Here is a 13,314-nt window from a genome sequence, read left to right as displayed (position 1 = left end):
CCAATATGATCAGCTTAAAAAAAATTGTATAGATCCAACCGAAACCTTGGTTCCTAAAATAAACAAAAAATAGGCCATTAATAAGGAGTAAATAGAAAGCAGTCAGCATACCCAAACTCCACTTCTGAAGACTCTGTGCCAGCCATCTAATGGCACTTTAAACTTTTGCCATAAGGGAGTCTTTTACTATTATGCAGATTTCCATCTTTGTTAACCAGTATAAACATCTCATCTTTAATATTGCACTTGTGTAATTTATTCCACTATTACGCTCCTTGCTTTACTTTCCATCCACTGAATAGAGGTTTTTGTTTTAATGTAGTTGCTGATAAGTTATAAAAGATTGCCTGTACTTTTTTCTACTCCTGTAAATGCCCTATTGCTTTCCAGTGCGTATTTATGGGCGCACTTACATGCCTTGCCCTATATCACCATTACACTTTTATTGGAGCATTTGTGTTTTTGTCTTTGCTCTAACTGTCACATTTTACTCCACATCCTCTTGCGCTGCATTACTTGCACAGCATGCCGTCACATCCCAAATTGCTTTCCCTGCATGTTCATCAGCATTAATAAGATTTGCAGTAGGGAGATATTGCTAATATATTAATTATAAATGCTTTTCTGCTTTATGACATTGAAAACATTATAAAAGACACTCTTCTTGTCATAGCTGTTTGCAGAGCATAGAACAGTAGAGCTTTATTAGATTATTGGATGTGGATTGCAGGCATACTGTATTTCTGCTGTTTACATAGAATAAACTCCCTGAACTTCACTAACTAAGCTTACCTTAATATTGAACTCAGTTTAGCAGAACGGGTATCTGCTATGAAGGTAAGAAACAAACACTTACTATAAAACAGTTCTGTAGATTTGTAACTTCAAAAAAAATGTGTGATCCTGGCCCTTTATCTTAAAACTCCTTACAGATGTGCTTTGAATACTAAGATGGGTAGTCTGATGCCAATGTGGCTCAAGCCAAGATAAAAAAAATTTAAAGCTTCTAACCTGCCCTGATCCCCCACCATATTTCTTCTGAAAGTCCCCGATCCTGCCCCCTACTTTCCGTTCAGCATCTTGGAAGCACTCCTCAGCCAATCACTAGCCGCAGCACCACCTTGGCCAGCGAATAGCAGAGCAGCCACTTCTTGTGAGTTGAAAGGGAAGCAGAATGCACTGCTCAGCCCGGTCTAGTGACCATAGGGATGGATAAGGCTGGGGATCCGGGCAGGTAAGCATGATTTTTTTTTTTCTTTTATTCCAGCTTAAGCATCCATACACCACAATAGTGTGGCACTGGACAATTTATTTTAAGATCTAGTTCCCCCAGAAAAACAAATTTAGTGCTGGAGCTATCAAACAACCAACAACAACTGTGTCCAGAATTAGCATTGGTGCCCAGTGTGCAGTAGTGTGAATGGGGCTTTACACAGCCCTGGTTCTATGCACCATTTTTTAACTATTAACTAATATAATATACATACAGTAACAGGTGTTAGGGCTGTTATCAGTGTTAGGCCCACTATTCCGGAAAAGTGAGCACCCATCTCCTAGATCAGCTCTTGCTTACTGAGCCTATTAGACGGCTCGATAATCGTGCAGCAAGGGCTGTATATATATCGTTAGTGATGTCCGTGCAGCCCTTGCCTTAAATGTAAAATAAGAAACTTTATACATACCTCTCCATGCTCCCTGGTGTTCTTCTAGCTTCCTCCTGCTCCCCACAGCCACCACTGAAACGCCAAAGCTGGTTTCTAAAGTGACAGCAAATGACTGGCCGAGGCAGGACAGCACGGCAACCAGTGATTGGCTGAGCGGCCTGCCACTTCAAAAACCAGTGTAGAAGCTTCAGTGGCAGCGGGGGAGCGGGCAGAAGTCAGAAGAACAACGGGAGCATGGGTAGGTATGTATGAAGTTTATTTAATTTTTTTTACACAATCATCAGCCGCCACCTGTGCATCCATATTTTACATAAGGCTATGTTCACACAACATATTTTTTCGTATTTCTACGGCCGTTGTTGCCGATTGCAACAATGGCCGTATTTAATACGAGAAAATATGTTGGCGGGGTGTCTAAGGGATCCCAGCCGGAGCATATACACATAGTATACACTCCAGCCGGGACCCCTAGCGGTGCCACAAACAACAGATATGTCCGTTACCTGCGGCCGCTATTTAGTGAATAGCGGCCATAGAAAACCGTTTCAGTGCACACTATGAAGCGAGCGGCTGCAGCTGCCTGCTCCATAGCGTGCTGTGGGGTGTTCTGATGCGGGCACGCACAGATGCGCCCGCATCAGAACTCTGCAGGCCCAAAGATCATCCGGCCGGTACTGCAGTACCGGCCAGGATGATCTTTTCAGTCACAGAAGGGCCGGTCTCTTACGCCATGTGAACATGGCCTAACAACTTGTGCCCGGAGTTTTAGACAGGATCAAAAGACACGATCAGCCGATGATCGTTATCATCAGCTGATCGTTGCCTTTATTACACAGAGCGATAATCTGCTGAGTTGACCGGATTCTGCAGATTATTGCTCCGTGTAATAAGGCCCTTACTGTTTGCATGATATTTTATGCACAGTATTTGCTATGTCTAGATTGCAAAACTAATATTAACACCAGGATGTCTGCACTGAATTTTATATTCTGTATTTTAAGTAATACTATGTACCCTCCATGCACCAAGGACATCAGCACTATAAGGAAATGACAGAGCTAGTTGTCTATTCTAACATTACATATGTAGCCACTTATGGGCTGGCATACATCTCCACTCTCCATCTCTCCATTTACACTACTAGAATGGCCCTGGACATTGCGGCACACAACGGGTTAGAAAAGAATTTGTATTTGTCCCAGAACTGTCACATCTCACTCATTCCCGTCCTTGAACCCTGGCAATTAAGAGAGCCAACAGGGTGGAAGGAAGCAACTTTGCAAATCAGCCCCGAGCAAGGTGTTCCATGGTTTGCACCCGCTGAGAACGTGATGGACAGCAATCTTTTGCAAATCAATTTATGCCATGTTCCTCCTACACTGAATAGACTTGAAAATTGGAAGCAGAAGTCAATTATGTTGAGGAATTAATAAGATTTGGTAAAAAAAAAAAAAAAAAAAATTACATATAACTGAATATTAACAGGAAGTTTTTAATGTCCATAGTTTACACCAAATTACAACAGTAGATCAGTTGTGCATTAAAGTGGTGTAACAAGGGAGTATATATTATATATGCATATATCATGAATAATTGTGCACCATACCGGCATACATACTTTGATTAGATACTATGTGTCTTTCCTATCCAGCAGGAAATCATTATTAAGTGTAGACCTTCAAGGGAGAGAGAACTCTGTGTGAGTTTTGCCAAACATTAAAGGAGTTGTCTCATCACAGACACCCCCTGCAAAAAAGAGCCAGCACAGGTCACCTCTACTCCGTGTGTGACAGTAAGGATAGCACACCCTGTACAACTGTAGGCAGAGGGTCTCGGGACAGCATCCAGTGAGGGTTATTCAGTCCACCATAAATACACAACGGTCCGGTGAATGCAACCGCCTTTTGCTTAATAAAGCCCAAATGGCAATGCATTGAAGTCAATGGGAAGACGGACGTCCAATGAACATAATGTATTGAATAATGGACGTTTTTACGTGTTGCTTTCTTTTTAGTCTGACATGGTGCTCTCTGCTGCCATCTCTGTCCGAGAAAGGAACTGTCCAGAGCAGAAAAGGTTCTCTATGGGAATTTGCTGCTGCTCTGGACAGTTCCTGTCTCGGACAGAGGTGGCAGCAGAGAGCACTGTGTCAGACTGAAAAGAAAACACCACTTCCTGCAGGACATAAAGCAGCTGATAAGTATGGGAAGACTTGAGATTTTAAAATAGATGTAAATTACAAATCTATATAACTTTCTGACACCAGTTGAAGATTTTCTTTGGAGTACACCTTTAACATTGACCACCTGATAGCAAGTCCAGTTCCTGACATACTACATCCAGCAAGCTATTACTGTTATTATGTAGGATTCTGATTTAGCAAATACAATAAGCTTTCCTCATCCAATAAGCTTCCCTCCCTTTTATTCTCTATCTTATAAACCACTTGGCCAATTAAATATATTATATATTAGTGTATGGGCATTGGGTGTACTGAATTTAAAGTGTCACTGTGTTTTTTTGCAGAAATCAATAGTCCAGGCGATTTTAAGAAACTTTGTGATTGGCTTAATTTGGCAAATATGCCATTATCTGAATTCAAAAAGACTTTCCCCATGTTCCCCACCCCTCCCTCCTCTATCTCATACACTGCTCATGATCAAGAAATCTCGACTAGTTTACATCAGTCGGGCCCTGTCTGTTCTATGGAGAGGGGTGGGGGGAGAAGGGAGATTAGTCGCCAGCAGAGAACAAAGGATTTCTCATTGGGACCTGTGTGAAAGCTTGTATTCAGAGGTCAGAGAGGTCACTGTTGACTTCAGAGGGGATAGCCGGTGATGTAGCTGCAAATTAACACTTTGTTGTCCTGATTTGTTGCCTCATCTCCCTCCACCCCTCCCCTCTCCATAGAAAACCATGAAGACAGGAAGGAGAGCTTCAAACTGCTTTTTCATGATAAAAATGCATTTTTTTTTCGGCTAATAAACCCAATTATAAAGTTTCCTAAAATCACCTGTACTATTGATTTCTGTACAGTGACACTTTAAGAAAAATAGTGGCTTAAACTGATGAATTATGATGGTAAAAACTTAGGTGAGAAGTGTCTGACTGACTGTCACTTAATACAAATGAGGGCATGTGCAACCCTCTATCTCTCCCCTAGTAGGGGTCCCAGCAGTTGGACTCACAGTGATCAGATTTTTATTGCCTATCCTGCAGATGGGAGTGGTTTGTAGCAACCCATTTATCAATGTCCATAGATTACCAGTATCATCATATCTTACTGGTCAAGTAATGGGGATCAAACACAAGAGATAGAAAAAAAAAGTATTGTGTTTTGTTATTTTTTAAACAACCTTTCAAAAATTTTAAACAAAAGTAAGATTTAACAGGAAGTTACTTATAACATATTTTAGATGTAATTATATAGTATGTGTCAAAACCAGAGCGTCATTCCAATATACAGAAAAAAGTTACGCTATACAGAACTAACGTTTATCTTCACCATAGATACTCCCTTCTCTCATAATGCCATTCTGTTTTATTTTATTTTTAATAACATAGTCATAACCAAACAGAATAAAGTGATTTTAATTATCTTATTCCATAATAGAACAAGTGATCTAGTATAATGCATGCTAGTGAATTCAAATGTGTGACCCTCTTATCTTATAGTTTTCCCAGTGTCCCCCTCAAACTCTGGAGGAACCAGTTTTATATTGTAGTATTGAAAATGACCAGTAGATGGCAGAGTCGACACTTAAAAGGCATACTAATATAGGAAAAACTAGGGAAGATTGATGAAAACTTTTGCAAACAAAGAGACATTGCCCACAGCAAGTAATGTGATTAAAGCACTCATATTTGTTAGACAGGTTAGGAACTAAAAGCTCTGACCTGACTGCTGATGGGCAACTTCTAAAATTTTCCTTGTCTCAGTTTTTTTATTTGCACTTTTTTCATATGTAGAAAACTCCTTCATCTAGAACTCTTACAATACAGCGTGTTCACTCTGCTCACTGCCTGAAAAGGAGGAGTAAACCTGCTACATTTAGTTAAAGGCGTTGTGCACAGTTTTATGGTTCATATTTTGAGATTTTAAAAAGTCTGTTTTACGGAAAAAAGGTCAGATATTTTACTTTTTTCTGCAATTGAAAACATTTTAAATTTTTTTTTTATTTTGCTTTTAGACAGTTGTTTTTGTTTTTTTTTACACTTTTTGAACAGTGTTTTTGTTGTTTTTTTTTTTTATAGCCAAAGGATTTTTTGACTTTTGGGGGGATGTTTATGACTCAAAAGGCATGGCAGAAACATTGCCCAAAGGAAGTCTCTTGCAATAATTTAAGGTCGTAATACTTACAGATATGAAATGATATTGAACATTACCATTAAATGAGTGTGGGCACGTCGCTTTACAGTCTTTCAGTCTTATAGAGCAATGGTTTCCAGTCTTTTCTTGGTAGGTGCTAATACACATTAGGAAGTTAAATGAATATTTTTATACTTTCGTGCTGCATTTCAGAATCCATATTAAGGCTAGAAGGTCCGAAATCTCCGACCCTTTCCACTATTGTTATACAGAACTGAACTTAGATACACGTATGGATCTACAGACTCTTTGTGAACCTTCCTATGGTACATCCAGGGGCGTAACTACCACTATAGCAGCCATAGCGGCTGCTATGGGGCCTGTCGCATCAGGGGGCCCCATAGCTTGCTCCTGCAATACACTGGGCCCCCTGAGCCGTCAACATTTGCAGCACCGGGTGGCCCTGCTGGTCTCCTGGGTTTTGCAAATGTCCCTTTAACTGCAAGCACTCCTGACCAGAGCTAGCAGTTATGTAGTTATGACTTCACTTGACCGTTTAGTGGTCAGTCGGGGGGGGGGGGGGGGGCCCAATCAAAAGTTTGCTATGGGGCCCAGCCATTTCTAGTTACGCCCCTGGGTACATCCTATGCCACATTTTAGTTTGCTTTTTGCAACCCTCTTCTCCATGACTGTCCTGTCTAGTTGTTCTTACTGCACAGAGCAGGGGTGTATCTAAGACTCATGAGGCCCCATAACAAAAAAAAACTGTATAGGTCCCCCATCCCCCAAGTAGGCAACTCCCTGTATAAATAACAGAAAAACCCCACATAAACACATACCTATCTTGCTCCGCCCTCCGCCATTTCCTTTTTCCTGCGCTTCCTGAGCACTGGAGGAGGTAGCGACCTCTTGTGGCTTGGAGTCACAAGAGAGAATAGCACAGCGTGGTGCCAATGACTCCTCGCTGTGTTAATGATTGTGCTCACAGTAAGGAGCGCTCACAGTTAAAAGGCCCACTGCACAAAGGCCCGGTGTTGCGGCGGTGGGGCCCCTGGATGACGGAGTGGACACCGACGTGAATATGGGTAGTTCGGGCCCATATTATAATGTGCCACTGGCTGGACGGGCCCTCTTGGTGCATGGACTCGTAGCAGTTGCGTGGTCTGCCTTCATGTGGGCTATGCAACTGCCATAGAAGTTTTGGTTTATATATAGCTACCAGGCCTGAAACTGCTCTTTCTGAATTGCTCTGTACTTCTAGTTTCGGTTAGTGCTATATACCAGTAGCTGACCACAGGGAACAAAAAATAATAATATTTCTTACTAATAATAATAATAATTTAAATAATATACTAAAATAAGGCATTGACCTATTTTCTGTATTGCAGAAGAAATGATCTGATGTTATACTGCGCTGTTGCGATTTACCATTGTAATTAATGCAATTCCCCATCCATTGGCCTCCATGTGGTGTCTCCTTGTCTGGTAACCTGTGACTCGCCACCATCACTTAGCATCACTTCCAGCAGCAAAATAATGATGTTTTCCCACTTAGCTTTGTCTAATTTATGCCGCAAACAGTTCATTGGATGTTAAGTCTCCTTCCAGGGCGCAGTGTGTAATTTGAGCTTAGTTATTTTTTCTCTATTGATTTAAACTGATCCCTGTGTTGAACCTTTTCAAGATCTCCCTTTACAAGATGTCTTTTAAGCATGATTGTCTAGAAGTAGCTGTCAACCTTCCAGGTCATTCTGAGACTTAATTGTTCTGATAATATTTTCATCTTTTCATCTTTCTCACAGTTACTGCTGAGGAACTTTATCCGCATGAAGCGTTGTGTCATGGTGCTCATCAATGCAGCCTACTATATTAACAGTTGCTTTGATTGGGACTCACCCCAAAGGAGTCTTGCTGCTTTCTTGGTATGATAATCCTCTTCTGTCTTACATAATTATCTCATCCGTTCTGTTTTCTAAAAGGAATGTAAGTTATAAATGTCATCTCCCTAACTCCGAGCACAACAATTAATGAGCAGAGTCCACAGTAACTCAGCCTCTAATTCCCAGTCCCTCCAAGCGGAGGAGCGCAACGTCAACTACTGCACCCCCCCATCTGCGTGCCCGGCCAGGCTGCTTGGCACCAGGTAGCTAGCAGTGTGCTTTCCTGTCTAATGTCTTCATCTTCATCTGTCAGTCTTTAGAATTTGTTATGAAAATTATGAAAATTTGAATGGGCAGAGGTATCTACATACAAAAGACAGATCTATCTATCTATCTATCTATCTATCTATCTATCTATCTATCTATTGCCTATCTATCTATAGATTATCTATCTGTCTATCTATCTATCTATCTATCTATCATCTATTATCTATTTATCTATCTATCTATCTATCTATTATCTATCTATCTATCTATCTATCTATCTATCTATCTATCTATCTATCTTCTATATATCTATCTATAGATTATCTATCTATCTGTCTATCTATTTTCTATCTATCTATCTATCTATCTATCTATCTATCTATCTATCTATCTATCATCTATCTATTATCTATCTATCTATCTATTATCTATCTATCTATCTATCTATCTATTATCTATCTATCTATCTATCTATCTATCTATCTATCTATCTATCTATCTATCCATCATCTTTCTTTTATCTTTCTATCTCATATTTATCTATTTGTCTATTAACCTGTTATCTATCTATATAACTATAATCTGTCTATCTATCTGTCTGTCTTTCTCTTGATTTTCTTTTCATCTATCTTTCTTTAGTTTTATCTATCTTTCTATATAGCTACCTTTTTCCATTCTGTGTAGCTACAGTATATACACATCTATCTACCTTGCATCTCTAGCTGCCTGCCTCACATTTATCTATCTATCTATCTATCTATCTATCTATCTATTATCTATCTATCTATCTATCTATCTATCTATCTCCTATCTATCTATCTATCTATCTATCTATGACATACTGTATTTATCTCATATATCTCTCCCCTTTATCATCTACTTTTCCGGGACGTCTATAATTCCAGTTATTTGGAGTTGGTATTTGCAGGAAGGCTTATCGTGCCTTTGCTCTTTATCTGTGTCACTTTAAGATAAATGAAATCTCACTTATGTATTTCTCCGACGTAAATATTAAAAGGTAAAAGTTAAAACTGTTTGTGAGCATTTACCGCAGAGCAGCCATTTAATCTTTTTTTTTTTTTTTTTTATCAGTTACCGGGCATTAAATCTGTCATTATTATAAATATTAAAATGACTCCAGAGGACGTCTTCTATGTCGCCCTTATTCGGGAGGCACTGTTGCTTTAATGTTTTACTTAGCTGGTGTGCAAGGACATTTTAAGGTAATATGGTTTGGTTTGGTATTTGAAAAAATGAAGTTTAATCTCTATATGCCTGATGGGGCTTCCCTTCACTTGGAACATTGTTAGAATCATAATTAATTTGAAGAGAAGAAATTGAACATCAGTGCCATATGCGTATAATGTACCTTATGCCAGGTCTTCACTGGCAGCAGGTAAAGGTCATCTCTGGGTACGCACTGAAGAAAATAACGTGAGACTAAGTTTTAATGAGAAAATGTAGTTTATAATTTATGTGATATATTTTATGCATGGCGGCGGTGCGGTAGGTACGTGCTCTTCACCTTTGTCTGTAGAGGAAGGTATACAGTACTAAACAGCTGATTAGAAACCTCAGGAAATTAACCCCTGCAGGGACACCACCGCCGCCAAGGACTGCTTTGTTATCATCTGACGTCGGCTTCTTATTAAGAACGTTGATATGGTTACAATTTATAAAGCGAATGATTAAATATCTAAAATATATTAAAAGGTTGAAAAATAAATTTCCTTTTTAGTTATTATTTGCTGTAATGTAATATTTACTTACCTTATATAAAGCACAGTTATGAAAAGGCACCATTAATACTAAGAGCTATGGTATAGCAGTGCGGAATTGGTCGTTTAACTCTTAGGGCTCTTCTGCATTTTCATGTTTTTTTTTTGTTTAAATCATCATGATATCATAATGACTTGGGCCAAATGAACATACTAAGCTCCTTTTGTGCTACGTATAAGCCATAAATGGCCCTTTATACACATACTTTCCAGGCGTGTAGTCCTTAAAACCTCTTTGCCCTCCTCTTCCTCGCTTATGGTTACAGCTACAGCATATATATATATATATATATATATATATATCCTTCCACTTTACGAGCGTATATCTATAATACATATGCAGATTCAGTAAATTCATATGCAGATTAGCCTGTATAATATATATATAATCTATTAGAATTTATTAGACAATATATCTTAAATAATAATAGTCTTTTTATAGCAACTTACCTGTAAATTGGAGTTTTGGAAAGACACATGTATTGTGGAGCTTACCTTTCTTTATTCTATGTAATGAACTGCGTGAACGTTCATCCTCAGTGTTACAGGCAGTAAGCTACTAAAGGAGCGTCCTGCTGTGTCTTTTGATGCATCAATGAGAATAGAAAGGTTGTTACACCGGATTATTGTTGTGAATTTGAATGTACAATGGTATCGAATCATTTGATGCAGCGGAGTTGAGTGTTTTTTTTTGTTTTTTTTTAAACCACCTGTTTTCTCCATTGTTACAAACTTTCTATCTGCGGTTTTACAAAGTACACCAGGTAAACCTATGACATTGTCTTAAATCTTTACTCATTTTGCAATTTCTTGCTTAATATTTATTTGTTGCGGAATTTCTGCAATAGCAGCTTTCATTTGAAAGGGGCTGGTAATACTGTATGTACATACTGTGAATGGGACCACATTCAGATGTATAGAATGAAGTTGTCAGTGGCCAAAATGTTGTCATGAATCTGCGTAATGTTAAAGGAAAAAAAGGATAGCTTATGTTTGAGCTCTGGTTTATTTGGGTATTAATTTCCATTTTATTTATAGATGACGTACAGTATTTTGGTATCATAAGGGCCCTGCATTGAATTAAAATGCAAAGAAAATAATGGTTGCAGGTGTAGAACTTTGGTAACATTTCCCATGCTATTTAAGTTCCCTGGAACGAACACAGATGTAGCAGAGCTGAATTTGTTATGAAGGACTTGTTCATGGTAGTGCTTATATAACTGATCAGTCCATGGATCCTAGTACCTGCAAGAGGACGAATTGCGGCCCCGGGGCATGAGTTTTTGTTGTTTATTTTTAGGTATGACTTAGGCTAGGTTCAAATCACATTTTGACATCCTATTGGAATATCCAGTTTTATTTCTTACTTTTCTTTTTTTTCTTACTGGGGGGCTTTTTAAGAACTTTTTTTTCTACTTTTTTATGTATCTGTTGTATCAGTTTGCATCTGTTTGTTTGGATTTTAAACAACATTCTTGTTCTTGTTCATTGTTTATCTTTTTCTTATGGGTATTATAGTCAAGTGCAAAAACTGGCTCATTGGGATCCAGAAAAATGAGAAATAAATGAAAAAATTCTGATGGGAATGTGAGAATGCAACAGGACAAAGATTTTCCTCTTTCCTTCTGTAGGAATCCTGTTGCATCTAGTTTAATGTTCACATGGCGTAAGACTCTGGTCATTCTGTGACCCGGCCGGGTCACAGAACGGCCAGTGTCAGAAAAGATCATCCCAGTACTGGCCAGATGATCTTCACTTCTGATGAATTGGGATGCAGGCGCATCCGAGCGCGCCTGCATCCCAATTCGCCGCTGCACACAATGGAGCGTGTGGCCGGAGCCGCACGCTCCATTGTGTGCACTGACAGGTTCTCTGTGGCCACTATTCAATAAATAGCAGCCGCAGAAAACTGACATGTCAGTTTTTTACGGCACCGCTAGCGATCCTGGCCTGAGCGTATACTATTTATACTCCCTGCAGCACAATGTAGGTTCAGTAGTAATCACGGCCGTTGTTGAAAATCGGCAACAACGGCCATGATTACTACAGAACTTACGTTGTGCGAACATAGCCTAAGATTTTGAAGAAGTTGCCTGGAAAACATGGATACAGCCATAGGTCACATCCATGTTTTCCCAGACTCCCTAGGGCTGCATCCAACTTCTGCAATCAAATGCTGAACCTTCGAATGGCGCTTATCTGAACACAAAAAAGAAAAGTCTTTCGACAGGATAGCCATCTGTGATATGAACAGGGCCATAATACTAACAGGACCGTGTGGACATGGCCTTTTCAAGCCAATTTTAGTTTACTATCAGCCCAGTCTTAAATGACAAACTCTGCTCTACTTCACCTGCACTGACTTAACTCTGCTACGCCCATGTGCCTTGAACTTCCTATCTTGAAATCTTAGTTTCAGGAGAGGCATAACGCCGCGTGCCCGTGTCTTGCTTCTTTGCTCTTTTCTTCTCCCTCTATTGCTTTCATTCCTCACTGTAACGAGCACAAAAAAATAATTGGCCAAGCGAGCCATCAGTGAAAGGACACACTTAAGCGAGCGTCGATGAATTATTCTGCAGGACAAACTTTAATCTTTAAAAGTGATTGTAGATAATTTGTGGTACCATCTGTCCATTTGGAATTGTTTTAGCCTTTTCAGTCGTTCTAAGTGCTGCTGTGTTTAACATTAACATTTGATATTTTACACATTTAATTTCTGTACTGCTGTGTGTTCCTCTGGGAACGGTGTTCTAGTGCTACATGAGAGAGACAAAGTATTGATCAGTTAACATTTCAGCTACATTTATGTATGTCGCAAAATTAATGAAAATGCCAGACAAAAATGTCAGAGTGCAGAAAAAGGTAGAATTTAAATGTGGTTGTTTAATGAAAAGTTTAAGATGTGCATTATCAAAAAAAAAGAAAAAAAAAAAGGCGCCCTTGCCTTTTACACAGCGCTCGTAACCGAATGAGAGGAGGAAAGTGCATATTTTACTTAGAGGAACATTGAACATGAAATATGAAGAGGAGCCTAATCTAACTGGATTTGGTATTAAGAAATTGCTTTTACAAAGCACCCTTGGTATAGTTAGGACAATTAGAGACTTGACTGGCATTTTGCTCCACTTGAAAAACAAGATGTATTCCCTCCTTTACACGGCTCTCGTACATTGCCAGCGTGCCCCTATTGAGTAGACTGATTCCAGCTTCAGCCGAACAAGAGATCGCTTCCATTAAAATAAGTGTCATTAAAATCTTCTTTGGCACCAGAAAGCGGCAAACATTGACCTATACGTCCTGTCTCTTTTCTGCTTTTATCAATCTCGCTCTCCGCATTAGAGTGCCGGTGTGCTGCGTACTGCATTTATCTCACTGGGTACTTTCCTCAATTGCTTTCTCTCTCTCTCTCTGTCATA

General features: G+C 39.3%; 1 protein-coding gene across 9 annotated transcripts in view; it reads left to right on the top strand.

The window, feature by feature from the left end:
• MCTP1 (multiple C2 and transmembrane domain containing 1) overlaps positions 1 to 13,314 on the top strand; it is a 528,068-nt gene that overhangs the window by 328,092 nt on the left and 186,662 nt on the right. For 8 of the 9 annotated variants that reach the window (XM_069962927.1, XM_069962926.1, XM_069962934.1 and 5 more), the window contains one exon: positions 7,776 to 7,895. In XM_069962927.1, the coding sequence (XP_069819028.1) occupies positions 7,776 to 7,895 (120 nt within the window). Of the gene's footprint in view, positions 1 to 7,775; positions 7,896 to 9,212; positions 9,827 to 13,314 lie in introns of those variants that run through there. The other variant, XM_069962928.1, reaches the window with a different exon arrangement.

Source organism: Dendropsophus ebraccatus, chromosome 3 (genome assembly GCF_027789765.1).
Source record: "Dendropsophus ebraccatus isolate aDenEbr1 chromosome 3, aDenEbr1.pat, whole genome shotgun sequence".
NCBI classification, from domain to species: domain Eukaryota; kingdom Metazoa; phylum Chordata; class Amphibia; order Anura; family Hylidae; genus Dendropsophus; species Dendropsophus ebraccatus.
Note: the sequence above shows the minus strand (reverse complement) of the source record. Positions and strands in the feature narration are given on the sequence as shown.